Genomic DNA, 18855 nt, shown 5'->3' with positions numbered 1-18855 from the left:
CACCTCTCTACAAAATTACAGTAGGTCATTCCATATTTTTGTAAAATGAAAATTAAGTGGTTCCATCTTTCTACAAAGTAAAAAGTACCTAGATCATTATATCTCTTATCAAAATAAAAATTAGTTAATTCTGTCCCTTTACAATAAAAAAGTAGATCATGCCGTTTCTTTACGAATAAAAAAGTAGAACATTCTAACCATTTAAAATTAAAGAAGTTAATCATTCGACCTCTCTACAAAACAAACAGTAGGTCATTCCATCTTTTTGTAAAATGAAAATTAGGTGGTTCCATCTTTCTACAAAGTAAAAAGTACCCAGATCATTATATCTCTTATCAAAATAAAAATTAGTTCATTCTGTCCCTTAACAATAAAAAAGTAGGTCATTCTGTCTCTTCAAAATTAAAAAAGAAAGTCATTGTGTCTATAAAATAAACAGTTATTTATTTCATCTCCCTATAAAATGAAAATTAGACCATTCTATTTCTTAACAAAGCAAACAGCACCTAGATCATTTGCACGTTGTTATGCTGAAAGCAGCCAGCCATAGAAAAGTCAAACTGAGATAATATAATATTTGTGAAAAGAGTGAATAATTAAATCTACACAACAGTTGAAATGTTTTTGACTTTGCAAATGATAAATAATGAACACATTAGTTTTTTTTTATATTACAAACAAGAATTTAATTATGTTTTTGACCAGTTTTAGTGATTTTTAAAGTCCCGTAGGATTTTTCTAGTATTGTGTGTATTTGCTGCAAATTAAGAAATGTCGTTTTCGTGATCGACACCATTTTCAGAAGATGGTTAATACAGTTTTTTGTTGTTGTATGAAAGCGGTCTGGCTGTTTTAAGCAGAACATATAATTGACCTTACTGTACCCAATAACATAAATATCTAATTTTTTCAAAAATGTGGACTGGCTGCTTTCTGCATAACTACGTTCATTTTATCTCTTATCAAAATAAAAACTAGTATATTTGATCCCTTTACAATGAAAAAATTTGGTCCGAATTAAAAATTGGTCATTCTATCCCTTTAAAATAAAAAACGTAGGTCGCTTTCTCTCTTTACAAAATACGAAAGTAGATTATTTCATGTTTTAAAAAAAGTAAAATTAGTTCATTCTAACCGTTTACAATCTAAAATGTCAGGTAATCCACCCTTTACAAAACGCAAGTCTTTCAATCTCTTAATGTAATACGTTAATTATAACAGCTCCCTAGGGGGTTGAATCCAGTTTTTGTGAACAAAAACCTTATTTTAGCACTAGCCTACAGCGTTGCAGCTAGGGGTTGGCCACGCTGGCTGACGCTCTTTGCAGACCCACAGCCTTCTTTTATCTTTCTCTTCAAAATTCTAATCTTACCAGGGGCGCTCATGACCCTAGCTACGACGCTGTCAGCCTACGAGAGCTCAATACCATACAATTCAGACAAAATATTTAAGAAATATTGTTTATAATTTAATCTGTATACTTTTTTGTTTGACTTAATGAGCCAGCCAGCTACGCCTCAGATTAAATAATGGAATTTAAAAAAAAAAAAATTAAATTACCAATTTATATAAAAATAATTATGATTTTTGTGAACGCACAATTATTTAAATTTATTTCAGCAGAGGGAAAACATTTTTGAGAAGGGAATATGGAAGTCTAGGCATTTACAGGGCTTATGACCTGTCATTGGCTGGTTTACGTAGCCACTTTACGCACTGTAACATACGCCATTCTGCCCATGTTTGAACATCCACATTTCCTCAACTCTTCCATCTGTTGACTTTTGTGAAGTAAAAGAGCTGAAACCTTTATCCTAGGGAGGAAACCCACCCAGTCTGCGAGCATTTGGACATACTCGAAATATGTTGCACAATTATTCGATCAAAATATTAATATGATAAGGCGCCAATCGCTATTCACTTCGTAACACTTCATTATAAATTATTATGAAAATAAAACTTTTTTATTATACTCTATCCAACCATTTATTTAACTTTTGACAGCTCGATTATGTATCGATTAGGGATGTCCTAATGCGTTACCGAATCGATTTCTCATAAAAATCGACTTTATTTATGAAAAAGTTTTAATCTCAACATTTTGTAGTTTATAAACATACCCAGACGTTTAAAGCAGAGTTTATATTACGAAAGCGCTGTGGTAAAACTTTTTTTTTTAAAGTCTTCATTCAATAAAAAATATTGCAAAAAATACATCATTTCTTTACAAAAGAAACTTTAAATACAGTCTCGATAAATTCCTTAATTGGAGTTTGTCATTGGGTGCAGGAGCTACAGAAAACCCAAATATGCATAGGACTATTTTATTGTCGTAATGTAAATTGAGAAATTTTGTGTCGCGACACTGTCAGTTTGTCGGCGACAATAATAAATGACAGCGACCACGGCGCCATTAAAATTCAATATATTCTGACGAACTGTCAAATTAGTTTTGGCCATAGACAATCGATAAGTATTTTTTAATAAATATTTGATATTTTCACAATATTGAATCAGTTAGACATTTATATCTCATGTAAATTAGTCGTATTCATTATTAAGTGAATAAAAATACTGTGGCTTTCGATAGAATTTTTTTTTTTTAATATCCGGTTTTAATTTAATTCACATTTTATATTTTTTCATGAAAAAAATCAACTTGTATAATCCTCGTTGCATAAGTAGGCTCAATAAACATCGATATCGATAAATATCGGAGCAAAAGAACATGTCGCTTCACTATCGTAATGAAAAAAACATGAAGTATTGCATTTTTCGGTCTATGGTTGCCTGTCAATAATTACGGAACTTTATAGGCGCCCATGTGTCAAAAGTTAAATAAACGCTTGGAAATACTGTAGTGTTACAAAAATTTTATTATTTTACTAGAACACTACTACAGTTTCGGGAGAGCACTCCTCCCATCGACGGGTGATATAAAACAGTTTTATCAGTCAGTCGATGGGAGGAGTGCTCTCCTGAAACTGCAGTAGTGTTCATGTAAAATAATAAAAATTGTGTAATACTAATAACAAAGTTTTATTTTCATAATAACTATAAAAATGGTCTCGTAGTGCAATAATCAGCGCGTTCGCCTACCATGCGAGAGGTCTCGGGTTCGATTCCCGACATAGTTGATATGAAATATTTATTTGAAAGGGTGCTTTAACACCAGAATATTTCATAGTCCCTGGACGGTACCTCCTTTCTTTTCTTTATGTTACAATAAAAATATCACAATACGCTGCGATTGATGTACTAATGCAGTGCCCTATGCACCATTAGGTGCGTAAGGGAATGATGATAATGATTAAAATGTATTTATTTTGGTTTGAGTCTCCGCTGGTTAAATATTTCTTCACTCATCACGCTGCCATCTGTTGGTCTTTTCAGGAGCCGCAAGTTCGAGTGGAATGAGCGCCAACAAGACAGGTGAGGAAGTCAAACAATTATCTTAACTCTCCCGGTGTCAACCGAGCCAAAGTGTTCTTTATTTCTGAACTTTTGTATCGGTTTCCCATGCATTTTGCCGCACCTGACGTGTGGCATATCAACCGAGAAAAATGCTATTTTGTATTTATATTTAGAAAAGCCATTTAATATATTTTTTATCGATATTGTTGACAATGAGGAAGATTAGTGCGAAATGAAATTGAAGACCTCGTTCTGAAAATATCGCATGTAGATTTTAATTTTTTTCATTTGATTGGATTGGATTTATTTTTCTCCGTCTTTGAATTCAAATAATCGTTCTTTCCAAATTTCTTAAAAATTATAGGTATCTAAAATTCAGTGTTAAAAATACGGTGTTTTTTGTGAAAACAGCAATTGTCCACATCAATTTGTTTGATAACGGCACTGTCCACATCAATTTGTTTTGAAACAGCAATTGTCCACATTAACTTGTTTGAAAACAGTAATTATCCACATCAATTTGTCCGAAAACGGCAATGTCCACATCAATTTGTTTTGAAACGGCAATTGTTCACATTAAACCATAGAATTAAGAATAGTCCAGAAGGGAGCGTAGAATCATATTTTAGTACATCGGACTGTGTCCAATAATTCCCCCACTTAGACACACTTTCGCCGCGCGCATACTTGAAGTCACCATATTGCCAGATCGCGAAGAACATAACCATAACACAAATATAAGGTAAAAAAAAAGCAATCTTTTTATTCTCTTAAATTTTATTGTGCACGCGGGAACATTGACTGACACAAAGGAGTAGATAAGTAAAGGATCATTTAATAAGAGTAATTGAATTAATGAACTTTGAACTTAAAATAAAAAACAAATTTTATTTTACATAAAACAGATATTTTTATATCATGTTGAATAATATTTTATGTTTTGAAGATAATGTCCACCACGGCGTTGTTTAATCCGAGGTTCAATTTTCATTATTTCTCTTATTATATGAGCCAAGTAAGGTAAAAAAATTTACCACTCTGGCAACACTAACGAAATGTTCATTTTGTTTCTTCGACAATCTGACAGATGGAAAAATAATTCAATTTTTAAGTATTGCATTTGTGACAAACAGATTCATTTGATAATTATACACGAAATGTGATTGCATCCTGTTTCTTTAAGATCCTAGCAGTATTTCTACACTTTAAAAGGACACAGCACGGCATGGTTAAATTCGAATCAGGAGTTGCGTACTGAGCGATGTCTACAAAGAAACTAATGGGTCAAAACGTAAACCTACTCATTTATGAGTAGTTGATTCGCCTTCTGTTTGACGTGCGTATGCGGTTTCTGGACTATTCTTAATTCTATGGTTGAAACATGCTGATCGAGAAAGACGACAGGAATTCGCACCAGAACAACAAAGCCCGTTGCCAAAATAAAAACTAGCTTTTCTGTTCAATGCCGACTACCAACTTGAGCAGAAAAAAATAGCACTAAACTTTCTCATTGTACTATTGATATGTTGCTTACATTATATTGTCGTGTTTTTCTTCTTTCATGCTGCCATTGCATTTGGTTGTCTTTACTCTTACTGTATGTATTAACCACCCATTATTTATTACAATGTCATAACAACTGTTCAAATTTACTATCACATCCATCCATTGCTTTGTTCTTTTGCATCTTACGAAATGATTTGCGAAATTGACGAAAATAAAACACGATCTTCGCATCGCCGACGTTGCGTTTTGAAATATTTTATTGGACTCGTTTTCATACATATCAAACAATCTACAAAATGACACTTACAAGCTGTATCGAAAAAACATCAATACCGAAAATATCGATCTATATTGCCAAACGACTTCTGACTTTGTACCTGCGTTGAAAACAACAATCTAATCCGAAAATTAATCATTTTAAATGTATTTGTATACCTCTGTCTCGCATTTATCCACATATATACGTGCCAATTCTAACAATTTGTCTGCCAATTATACGCCACAATAACTTGTATAAATTTTAAATAAAATATTAATAAACAAAACGTATTTTGTTTTTCGACGATTTTATTTGATACATCAGCGAGTCCTACGGATAAGGAGGGTCCGGAAAATAGCAAGCAAGCTACCGGCGAGGTTCGTCTGCCCTATCCCGCCGTGTTAAAAGGAGGCCCGAAGCAAAAGGTCCCGCCCCCGGTTCCCCCGCGAGGTTCCCCCAAGGTGAAACGGGGCGGAGGAGCGACGTCGGCCGCGTCTCAAAAAGGTGAATACTCATTCCAAGGCTTCGATGTAGATCGGCGATTCGGATTCAAATCTGATTTCGGGCCCGCGTTTGGAAGGAAGAAAGATATTTGGGCAAGGGGAGATGATTCTGACGATGAAGACGATGCTGCTTTTATCGCGCTATTGCAAAATGAAGATGAATCTGACAATTTTGCAATGAAAACAAAAACAAATGAATTTGGTGGTTTTGTCACAAAAACAAATGAATTCGGTGGTGTTGTCACAAAAACAATTGAATTTGGTAGTGTTGTTTCAAAAACAAATGAATTCACTGGTGTTGTCATAAAAACAAATGAATTTGCAAAAACAAACGAGTCTGTCACATCATTTTCAAACGTGAATGAACCATGTGTACCTATCCTGAAAAAGTTGAACGGTGCCGAGTTGCAAATGGGGTTTCGTGCCTTAAAGCCGGTGAATCGCGAAGTTTGTGATAAACGCTTGGAAACTGTTGACGTACATCTTAGTCCCATCCAAAATGTCTCTGTTAACAATCTTCCAGTTATTCAAAAACCTCCAAGGAGAAATTTCATCGCAGTCAAGAGAAATGATAACGCAGCAACAATTAGCACCGATAATAACTTTTTTCTGAAAACAGATAAAAGTCTTTCGATTAAAACGGATCCGAATCCAGGATTCTGTCTACCATCAAATGTAACTGCGAAAAAGATCGAAGATTATGTGCGAGAGCTTCCTGAAAATATTTCCAATGTATCTGATGACGAAAGTAATTCTTCGACAAATAGCTTTGAAAGAGATTTTAGTTTTCGTTTCACGGATTCAGATTTTAAAGATGCTGGCAGAAAATGTATTAAAAATACTTCTAAAAGTACTAATATTTGCGCAAAAGGAGCGTCTGATGATAAATGGAAAGATTACGATACAAGAAAAATTCCAACGCCCAATAAATCGTTTTTGTACCCGGGAAAAGATAATAATTTAATGAAGCAAACCGGTACGATGCAGACGTTCAACACAAATGAAGGTATTCGAGAAAATCTAAGTACGGACAGTCTGTCTTCTACCAAAGCAGCTTTTGGAATGGGAAAATTTATGAAAAATAAACCAAAAGACAATCTTGATTCCATATCTCCTAGAAGTGTTCAATCTGAATGTCGCAAGTCTCCGATCCCGAGTATAATCGAACCAGACGTTCTTTTCGAGTCTAGTGCGGAAATTCGCAATACAAGAACCCCAGATTCAGCGGGGACGCGCGTTTACAAAACCGTCATGGGCAACTTCCATCGTTTCTCGAAACGGCGCCCAAACAACGAATGTGGAAAAGAACCAACCGGCGATCGAAAATCCGCAGCGAAACGTTTGAAAAAATTCGACGAGAAATGGGACGATTCTCAGCTCAGCGGAGGCAGCCGACCGCCGAGCGTTCTCGGAGAAATCACGAAGAAATTCCCAATCAAATTAAAAAGGAAAATTAAAAGGTTAGCGCCCTTGGCACCCGGCGATACAAACGCTTCTATATCTTCAGCGCGCTTCGAAATCAAGACCTATTCCGAAGAACATGTTAAAAATGATAGCCAGAGCGATGTGTGTGCTAGTGCTGCTAAGACCAAAATCAACTGGTTTCAGAAACAGTTGAAGCAGTTCGAGACAGATTCTGAACACGGGAGCGTCAGGAGTTCCAAGAATTCATTAAAAATCTCCAAAAACAAAGTGACGGGGCTCACGAAGGAGTTCGACAAGGCCGCAATGGAAGTAAAATCATTTTCCCTTCCTCGCACCGTAAAATCTGAGCAGTTTCACCACCGGCCTGATATGCAAGTCGGCGATTCGACGACCGCGAATATTCACCCGGGAAGCGTCTTAGACAAGGTCAAAAGGTTCTCTTTGACGGAGAACTCGCGGCGAGACATGCCCGATTGTCGAAAATTCGACCCGCCCGCAAGCGTTGCGTCCACTCAGAAAAACACCAGAAATCAAACCACGCAACAGCCGATTCGAATGGAGATAGATATAGAAGATTATATTTGAGTTGTTTCAAACTAAAAATAAGATACGAGGGTTGATTGATACGTTCCACCCCTGACCTATTTCGAAGGGGATGAGAAATAGTTTTCCCATCAGCTCGACTGGTCAACTCGAAGCAGGTCAGGTCATATCAGTCAACCCTCGTACGAGTCGTGCTTTAGAAAAAAAAACATATATTTTTTATTTTAATGTCATATTAATATATTTTTGTATAATTTTTATTGTTACAAGTAATATGTGAAATTATGTGTAAATCTATATATTTTTCAATGCTTAATCTTGATTGAGGCATATTTTTAAAATTGGAATCAATGGTGAGTAATCGTAGTAATTTCTTACTGAATATTTTTGTTATGTAATTTTAAGAGTTATTTTGAAATATATATTTTTTTTTACTTGGAACATTTTTATAAGGCTTTTCGCTTTATATCAAAACTGGAAAGAAAAGTAATGTTTCTTGAAATTATATTTTGAAAAAAAGACATATGTTTAAAAAACGAGTTGTGTTCTCGTGGTAGGGTAGCGGACTCGCGAATCAGAGGTCCGAGGTTCGAAGCCCGCTCTACCACAATATGTTTCCCACTTTCTATCGGTGAGAACGGTCTCAAGATTAGAATCTAAATCCTAAGAATGCAAATATTTATTATTGGAACTTTTTTGAACTATTGGCTTTGATGAATTTATATTAACACATTTTATTCGGGCTTCGCTACAATGTAACTGGCTAACGCAGTAAGCAAAAATCAGCGAAAAATCAAATAATTATTACTTCTATAAGAATCGCTTTATCTCCTAAAATATATGTTATTTTTAATGAAATTTTGAATACGCACTCACCATATAGAGATAAGAGCAAAAGTCAAATCTGTCAAAGTCCGAAAATAAAATATGTAGGTATTTGCCTTTATTTCCGTTCGCCGAACGACGAACAAAGAGCAATCCATCTGGTAACAAATGCAATCCGAAAATGTCACCATTCTGCTCACCAATCATGTAATAAAAATTTGTGAAAAGAAGATAGATATACTTTATCAACTCATTGACTAAACACATCATCTTGCGCACAAGCTGTCATGTTTCTCATAAGAGTTGTGCAAGAGTCTGTACGAGGGCGGATTAAAAATGAAGCTACCTAAGTAGGAAAAAAACTTTTTTTTCATAAACCATTTAATTCTCTACACAGTCTCCTTTTACTTCGACACACTTAGTAAGACGATATTCCAACTTTTTTTTATACCATCTGAATAATACGATTTCGGGAACCGCTCAAAATACGCGTTAGTTTCGGTAATCACTTTTTCGTTTGAGCTGAATCTTTTTCCTGCTTAAATCAGCAATCCAATATTTGACCATGTAATCTGACGGAGCAGACTCACCGTAATGTTTATCGAGCTTTTCTTTTGTCTCTTTCGCCGTTTTCCCTTTCAAATAATAGTGTATAATCACTGCAGGAAATTTGCTTTTTTAAATTTTTCAACAAACACAAAAGTTGTTTACTTCAAACGACTACAACCAATAAACTAATCGATGAATTTGGGTGACATTTTAACAGCTGCCGTTTGACAGATCGCAATTTGGAAAAAATAAATGTTTTTTGCGTTTGTACTGCCATCTAGCGCTAGGTAGCTTCATTATCAATCCGCCCTCGTATGTACGTAAATGAAACGACAGCTTATCGTACTTTTTATAGATGTGCGTGTGTAATTTGAAGCCTTGAAGATTTGACATCAAATACTCGGACGAAATAATGGAGTAGATCTATCTTTCCCGCCTTTAAAGTGAAGCCGGCTTAGCTGGTATTTCTACCTTTCCCGCCGAAGCACCGGTTGGGCGCGCGGGTAGAACTACCTTTCCCGCATAAAATGTGTTAAATAATTGAATAATAATGTAATTAAAAATAGTTTTTTTTAATAAATACACTAATATTGTAATTTACATTTAAGAATTGACGATTTAACGCTATTTATAAGCCAGAAATATGGTTTGCTTCACATCCTGTCCATTTACAGTAATTAAGCTTATTCGTTCATTAGTTATTCCAATATTGTGTACATAAAATATGATATTTTCTCATTTATAACCTAGAGCAGAGGTTCTCTTAATTTTTGCAATCAGTATTTTAAAGCAATGATTTGATCAGGGCCGTCTTTGGGTACCTCTGACCTCTGGCCTAGGGTGTGTTAATATAAAACTCCCCCTTTATAGACTAGGTTGTATCACACGGCGGCAGTACCGAGCAATGGGAAGTAGTGTTAATTGAATGATTATGGACTTCCTCGATTTTTGACAAAAAAAAAACTTTGAAACGGTTTTTAGTTATGTCGAGGGAGTCTTTGTGCCATCGTAAAAGCGCCTTATATTGACAAGAAGATATTGCAGGTAACAGACAGGTGCCGTGGCGCAGTTGGTTAGATGGCCAACTGTAAAACTGGCCTCGCGGGTTCGATTCCCGCCAGTTGCAAGAAAAAAATTAAAGAATGATTCTTTTCTAAGTTGGTCTGGGTGTTGTGGTGTATTTTCATAACCTCCTTTCCTACCTGCTAATAAGCCTCTAAAATAAAGGCTAAGCGGGTTATTCCTTTAAAAAAAAAGTATTTCTCTTTTCAAAACTATCTTACATAGAGTGTGTTATCTCAAAAGCGTCCCTTAATTGGCTGTGCTGTATCGCTTGCTGGAGGCGTGCGGTGAGGTTTAAGAATAGGGAAGCAGTCAATTGGTACTAAGTACATAGGTAAAATATGTGCCTACTACGAACACAGAAATTCGAATTGAGCGCTTTGAAATAAGCTAAAAATATTTTTTAAAGCCAAAATTTCAGCAAAAAATAGTTATATTTCATAGTTTCATATTGTTATACCATTGTGTCAATCGATTTAAGTGCTAAATTTGTTATAAAACCGTCAAAATATATGAAGAATAAACGTGGATTGATTTGTTTGAATTGCTTCCACAGAGATACTAAAGTACTCAATTTGCGCATGCGCGGACTTGAATTGACGTGAATTCAGCACTGGGCGACCGCCTTATAGGAAAAAGACTTATCAGTTCCATATCCCAAAATTAGATGAAGTGCAGTGTATTTTACATTTTACTTCAGTCCGCGCATAACCGCGCAGCCGTAAGGTTGTGTGTGGGCATGCTGAAATTTTTTAGGAGTTATTAATGAATGATCATCGAACCCATCTCAGATTGCTACGATTAACAACAAGCTTATAAAAAAATATTCGCTGTAGTTAATAAAAAGATTCATTAACTTATAGCTGATTTTATTAAATAAAAAATATTGATTATTTAGGGGTCAAATTTAAAGGAAAGCATTAGTTCCATTTAATCTATGGACGGACCGCGTGAGTCACCCCAAAAGCGGCTCTTATGTCCGGCCTTGGGAACCTCTGACCTAGGACGAGTCATCCTAAAGTTGCCTCCTACTGGCTAGGCCGTATCGCTAGTCCCTGTAGCCCGTGCCTCCTTGTAGGGCCTCCCCCGAGCTGCAGCAACACGCCGCCGCCGCCCTTCGAGGACGCCCTGACCCCCGGAGGCCGCTCCCGGAACCAGCACCGGGCGGCCGGTTCTGCGCGCACTGACTCTAACTCGACAACCAGCAGCTCAGCCAGCGTACGGAAGGTGAGATGACCATTTTTAGCATTATACGGTACCGGTAAGGGCAGGTATGAAGGTAATAAAATCGTAAATAAGATATTGTTTTAAATTGAATATTACATCTAGAATTATCTTCTTTAAAACAAAAGGGAATATAATTCTACAAAAAAGGGTTTTAACTAAAATATTTCAATAAATATAATTTTTTTGAAGTATTACCGAAGGCATAATTTTACGTAGAAAAATTTCACAAAAAAATGTATGTGATTTCAAATGCTTGTATTTCTTTTCAAAAAATAAAAAAAATAGATTTTGCTTCGGCCACTTTCATGTTCAATTTATTATCTTCAAATTATTGCAACAAATTTTAGTTCAATACTTAGTCTTTATTGAGATCACAGATACCTAAGTTTAGTCTTAATTTGAAATGGCGTAATCTGCCGTTCTAAAACGTAATTATATTTTAGTTACATAAAACCTTTAAAAATTATTGTTTTTATCTAATTAATGTTTTATTATTTTTTTATTGTGCGATTAAAGCAAAAAAAATCACTTTGAAATGGCAAAATCGTATGGCTTCCTCATTTTGCGTGCCTTTTACCAGACTACGCCTTAGGGGGAATTGTAAATCGGGAATCGAAAATCTTAGGAATTTATTAATTTGTGTATTATGCATTTTAGGGGAAGGGAGACGGTTCCATTATGACACCCGCGGCCACCTCAACTTGTTCTGTTCTCACAGCGAGCAGCGCATCGTCCATAGCAGCAGGAAACTCAAGGTATTAATTAGCCCCGCCACACTATGCTCCTTGCGCTGCTCATCACTTTGCTCCTCGCGCTGCCGCCATCTCGCCCGATGTTGCCCTCTCCGCCCACACACTGCTCTACTCGCGCAATTAATCGCACTTGTCATTTGTCTTTCTATTCAGTGGACTATGCAACTGTGGCAGCGTGCGCGCTATGCATTTTTTGTATAGCTAATTATATCATTGTCATACAAAGAAATATACATCATTTAAAAATGACGCGCGCGTCTTGTGTGACCGCTCGATGCGTACTGCGACCGCGCGATTATGTGGCCAGCCACTCGCGCTTATATTGCCGGTCCTTTGACTCGCGCTCAGAAACCGACAAAATAGAGAGCGTTGGGCACGACGAGGAGCATGACGTGCGGCATGACAAGTAATGTTGCCACACTACGTCTCTACCTCCTTTCCTCGCTACTTCTCGTGCCACTCGTCGAGTGTGTGGCAGGCCCAATAGATACACGGCTCAAGCAAATAGCCGTTACACACAAAACCGTAAAAAAAATATTTTGAAAATCCCAGTCAAGACGAGCTCCCTCGTCATAGGGTAGGTACTTAAAAAAAATAGTAATGAGGAACTTCAGGACCAAAACCCGATTCAAATGAGCAGTAAAAAATATATTTCAGTACGAAAAACGATACTGATCGCGTCACTTGCCTGTTAGCAGATAAACGCTCGAATTGGTCTGGTTCGCGGAATGCGTTATCTTTATCTACTTTGCCACAGAACCCTAATACAATTAATGCAATTACCTACCTTGTACTGGGGTTCTGCCACCTCATTGTTTGGAATGAGGAACTTTAGGACCATAACCCAATTCAAATGAGCAGTTAAACATAATTTCAGTACGAAAAACGATACTGATCGCGCCACTTGCTTGTTAGCAGATAAACGCTCAAATTGGTCCGTTTCGCGTGATGCGTTATTTTTATCTACTTTGCCACCGAACCCTAATACAATGAATGCAATTGCCTACCCTGTGCTGGGGTTCTGGCACTTTATTGTTTGGAACTTCTCTCGCGGCATTCAGGATCAGATCAGATCCTGTGGTCAGGAAGGAGGGGCACTTGACGTGGTTTCTTGAATATTATATGTGATTACGCGACACAGTGTATTGATCGCAAAAATATCTTATACTTACTTATAAAAATAATATCGCGATCGCGTTGAGGATATCAAGGCACATGCACACACAATGACAGTTCAGTTGTTATTATGGGGCCGGGACAATATTGGTACCCGCGGTAGGCATTGCAACATCTTAACCAGGGCCCAGTTGGTAGCAAATAAATTTAAACGCCTCAACCTATTAAATGTGATATACACACATAGAGTAAATGTGGCGTAACCAGATACCCTGTTTTTTATGTGCACAAAGTTGTTAAATACTAAAAAACGTTATAACTCAAAATATTACTTTTGCACTTACACCTTTTAAATATTATGAAGGCTTTTGTTCTATGCAATAGAGCTTAAGTGCTTCTTTAGAGAATAGGGAAATATCACATACTATATATACGAAATGGATTTAGAATAATTAATTCAAAATCAAAATGTATATTGTGTATAAATATTTTCATGTATATTTATTTTTTTAAATACGTCACTAGAAAAACGCGGCATGTTTGCCCTTGATAGTTGTGACGTCAATATCCCTAACAATGTTCTAAACAAATTTGAATGTTCAGGAACAAATAAACATGAATCGCGATGTATTAGGGGCGTGGCCAATGGAACGACCGCTTTTGCGGGAATCCAAAATTACAAATTTAATAATATTTTTCATGCTACTAACAAAAAAAAAAAAAAATTTACTGGGCCGTATTTCATAGATCTTTATTACTTTAAAAATTAAAAAAAAAAAAGTAAATATTTCCTATTATTACTCTGAGAATGAAACCGGTTTTCCCATAATTTTAGGTTAAGCTTCTGACCCGAATAGGGTCGATATAATTACAGTTTCACATAGACTATAGCCTGTCTTTTTACTACCAATGTCTTTGGACTAACGTTATAGGCTATAGCCGTCATAAACACAAACGTGTTAAACGTAGGCAGAAAGGTAAATATGTTACACATTGTTTAAAGGGATAACTTAAACCAGCCGATGACATGTCATATTCCTGGACTTCATTATTCCCTTCTCAAAAATGTTGATGTTATTGTTCTCAGCTGCGGAGATGTGCGCGGCATTTGCTGGACGCCCCCCGCCTCTACGGAGGGCTCAACTCCCACGTGGACCGAGGGCACCCCGAGCTTCACAGAGTCCAGCTCTAGTGGAGACCAAGGTGAGTATTCCACCGAGCGACGGGACTCATAAAGGGGAACTCGCAAAGGCTTGCTTTCGACCTGATGAAGCTCGGCCAAAACCGAGTGAGGGTTATCATTAGAGCTCTCCCTTGTGGTAGCTTTGGCTGATCGACAAATTCCGGTCGACACAACATCCATCAATTTGGTGTTGTAGGAACTGTCGATCGACCAATTGGTGGGGTAACCCCCTTACAGGACACTGCGAATTGAGTAAACACCTTGCTTGACAGCAGCGTAATCATTTGTTTTTTATATGCAATATCAAATAAACAAAACAAATAAAATAAATAAAATAAATAAAAACAAAATTTAAATTAATTAAATAAATTAAATTCATAAAATTTATAAAATAAATAAAAAAATAAAAAAAAGTAAAATAAGTCAAATAAGTAAAATAAGTTAAATAAATCAAATAAACAAAATAAATTAAATAAATTAATGAAGTGAAGTAGTGACACTCGCTACTCAATAGATGTCGCTACAGCGCCAGTCATATGATTTAAGAGTAGGCGGAGCCACGTGGAACGCGGTGAACGGCAAGAAGGCGATAGTAGATCACTCGGATTCAGTGCTCCTTAGCGATAGGATGTACATATTTCTTTAAAATAAACTCAATATGCTATTTTTCTTTGGCTACGTGAAGTTGTTACAATAAGAAAATATCTCATTTTTTTTCTATTTTAAAATAATAAGAGTGTATGAAATACTGTTGATTGAAAAAAATTTTTTTTTTACTTGTTAGCAAAAAAAATATTCTTTATTTTATAATTTTGAATTCCCGCAAAAACAGTTCATTACATTGGCCACGCCCATAATACGTCACAATTCGGTTTAATTTTAAACTTTGTTTGTGACCGTTTAAATTTAAATAGAACATTGTCACGAATCTTGATGTCACAATAATTTTCAAAGCCAAAAATGTCATGTTTTTGTGAAGATATATTTTTGTATTTAAAGTTATGTATGAAATTATTTCTCTACAATATCCATATTAATTTAGAAAATACTTTTTAAAATCTTTTCAAAACATTGACTTGAAAAAAGTATGGTTGTTTAAGAAAAGTCGATTCCAAATTTCACGTCGCTACGACTTACCGTTGAAATATTATATTTATTACCTAAGAAATCCGAGAAAAAATTTGCTTGAAACAAACTGGTTGTTCTAAATATTTCATTTCACACGTTGATTCTAAATTTGCCGTCCACGACTTACTGAATGTGAAATAATCTGAGTTTTTTCCCAGGTTCGACTCCCGCTCGCTTAGCAACCGGCGCGAGAAGAGCCCCCCCCTCTCCCGCCGTCGAACTGGCCATCAACTGTCTCACTAGCGAAATGGTGCGTAGCGCAACACCCACCTAATTGTCACCGCGTACGATCACCCACATAGTATAGTCTAGAATAATCTAAATCCTCTCATTGTAATGTATGTATTGTCCATATCATCAATAGTTTACACCCCACACATTCATTTACACAAGCAAGATCACACAGCACTGACGTAATTGACATCTGCGTACGATCACCCACATAGTATAGTCTAGAATAATCTAAATCCTCTCATTGTAATGTATGTATTGTCCATATCATCAATAGTATACACCCCACACATTCATTTATATAAGCAAGATCACACAACACTGACGTAATTGACATCTGCGTACGATCACCCACATAGTATAGTCTAGAATAATCTAAATCCTCTCATTGTAATGTATGTATTGTCCATATCATCAATAGTATACACCCCACACATTCATTTATATAAGCAAGATCACACAACACTGACGTAATTGACATCTGCGTACGATCACCCACATAGTATAGTCTAGAATAATCTAAATCCTCTCATTGTAATGTATGTATTGTCCATATCATCAATAGTATACACCCCACACATTCATTTACATAAGCAAGATCACACAACACTGACGTAATTGACCTCTGCGTACGATCACCCACATAGTATAGTCTAGAATAATCTAAATCCTCTCATTGTAATGTATGTATTGTCCATATCATCAATAGTAAACACCCCACACATTCATTTATATAAGCAAGATCACACAACACTGACGTAATTGACATCTGCGTACGATCACCCACATAGTATAGTCTAGAATAATCTAAATCCTCTCATTGTAATGTATGTATTGTCCATATCATCAATAGTAAACACCCCACACATTCATTTATATAAGCAAGATCACACAACACTGACGTAATTGACATCTGCGTACGATCACCCACATAGTATAGTCTAGAATAATCTAAATCATCTCATTGTAATGTATGTATTGTCCATATCATCAATAGTATACACCCCACACATTCATTTACATAAGCAAGATCACACAGCACTGACGTAATTGACATCTGCGTACGATCACCCACATAGTATAGTCTAGAATAATCTAAATCATCTCATTGTAACTCGTGTATCGTTAATATCATCAATAGTATACACCCGCTCATTCATATTAGCAATATTATCACATAACACTGCGGCGTCCTAAACACAGTGTGAAGGGCAACACCAACAGCCATGAGGTTGACAGTAGACGTGGGTAAGACCCTGTCACCGAGAGGATACGTGTCACTTGATCTGCATCACCAAAGTGACCGAATCTTTTAAGTAGTTCAATTGAACGAATGTGTCTTTTGCTCATTCGGCTCATTTCGGTTATCATATCTCTGCATCTTTCGCATCATCGTATCATTTGTGTCTCCATATCTTTCGTGTCTTTCATGTCTCTAGTTCTGTAACCGTGGAAATTTGTACCGTTATCTGTGTACAATACCGCGGGGTGACCACCCCTGGCGGCCATCCTTCTTAGAGCCATTATAGCCGAGTCCGCGGATAGAGAGTATGCCAACTCCATATGCACCGCCCGCGTCGTCATGCACGTGAAGAGCGCACCGTACCCTTTCTCAGTGCGCCGTCCCAGTGTCACGGTCATCGGGCCGAAGAAATCGAGGCCGCAGTGAGTGAACGGCCGCTCCCCGCTAGCCAGCCTGGCCGCCGGCAGCTGTCCCATCAGTGGCGGCTTCGGAATGCATCTCAGCATGCGGCGCGCCCGGCAGCTCCTGATGATCCCTCGCAGCGTCGTACGGAGGCGCGCAACAAAGCAGCCCGACCTGATGTCGCTTATCGTGCGCTCCGTTTCTGGATGTCCTGATGCTGCGTGCTGGTAACTTATCATCAGTCCGCAATATTCGTCCCCGCCGTCCAGTATTGGCGGGGCATTCACGTTCTGGGCATCTATCCTTTGTAGTCTGGTTCCCATACGCAGTATGCCGCTTCCATCAATAAACGGCGTGACAGCGCGTAGCCGTCCTCCGGGCGGTAGGGCCTCTCCCCGTTGTAGGCATTCTATTTCTTTGCCGAAGGCACGCCTCTGTGACAGGCGCACCCATATTTCTTCGGCTATAAGTCGTACCCACGATGAAAAGCGGGATACGTCCGGGAGTCCTGTCGTCGTGTGGTAATGCCCTACAAAGTGACGCGGTGGTCTTATCTCCAGCGCGTCTTCAGGAGGCGAGATTGTCCCTCTTTCCTGAGGCCATCCACTCTCCGGCCGGGAGAGGAAATCTGGGCCCTGGAACCACACGCCGTTCGAAGACAGATCGGGTGGCTGCGTATCTCAGGTTCCGATGTCCGCCGGGTTTTGTTTTGTCGGTACCCAGCGCCGACCGTTTATTCCGGCGATTTCATCGATCTCCCCGAGTCGGTTCGCTACGAACGTTGAATACTTCAACGGGTCTGTGCGTATCCAGGATAGAACCGTGCTCGAGTCCGTCCAGAATATAGTTCTTTTAATTTTCATGCGGCTTTCCCTCTTTATACTCGCCGCTAACCGCGCGGCGAGTAGCGCCGCCTGTAGTTCGAGGTATCGATAAAGGCTTTAGCGGCGCTACTTTACATTTGCTCATAATAAAGTTAGTGCCCGCCCTGTGCACAAAATATGCCACCGCACAGCAAGCTTGTTCCGAGGCGTCGCTGAAGACGTGCATGGTTATTTCTTCCGCCTTCCTGTTGATACAACACCTCGGTATTGCGCAGTTACTTTCGGCTAGTAACTGCCGCCATTCGCGCCATCTCTGCACGTGTTCTAGTTTAAAGCCTCGTCCCATTGTATGTTCGACCGCCACACGGCTTGTAACAGTATTTTAGCCCTCACTGTTATGCATCCAATAAATCCCATTGGATCGAAGACCCTCATGACGGCTCCCAACATCTGCCTCTTTGTAGGCCATTCAGGTTCGTCACCGCCCTCTTGGTTACATTTGAATACTAAATAGTCTGCGTACCGGTCACACCGCACGCCTAGTACTCTTTCCGTAGTGGCGGCCTCGCCAATGATGATAGCCGTCTTGGCTCGATCCTCGTCGCGGACCGAGCACAATGCCTCGGCGTTGTTTGACGCCCATCCCGTCATTTCAAAGCCCCC

General features: G+C 38.0%; 1 protein-coding gene across 1 annotated transcript in view; it reads left to right on the top strand.

Annotated features, from left to right (window-relative positions):
• Positions 1-1150: 1150 nt before the first annotated feature.
• The window catches only part of LOC148274724 (uncharacterized), a 38071-nt gene continuing 20366 nt past the window's right edge, over positions 1151-18855 (top strand). Inside the window, exons 1-7 of the mRNA XM_088236742.1 lie at positions 1151-1157; positions 3394-3432; positions 5504-5683; positions 11165-11313; positions 11971-12068; positions 14269-14384; positions 15651-15742. Coding sequence (XP_088092868.1) covers positions 1151-1157; positions 3394-3432; positions 5504-5683; positions 11165-11313; positions 11971-12068; positions 14269-14384; positions 15651-15742 — 681 coding nt within the window. The remainder of the gene's footprint in view (positions 1158-3393; positions 3433-5503; positions 5684-11164; positions 11314-11970; positions 12069-14268; positions 14385-15650; positions 15743-18855) is intronic.

The sequence above is a fragment of the Micrasema longulum genome, unplaced genomic scaffold (assembly GCF_059751315.1).
Source record: "Micrasema longulum isolate JH-2025_06_02 unplaced genomic scaffold, ASM5975131v1 h1tg001600l, whole genome shotgun sequence".
NCBI lineage: Eukaryota > Metazoa > Arthropoda > Insecta > Trichoptera > Brachycentridae > Micrasema > Micrasema longulum.
This window is presented reverse-complemented; position numbering and strand designations above follow the sequence as displayed.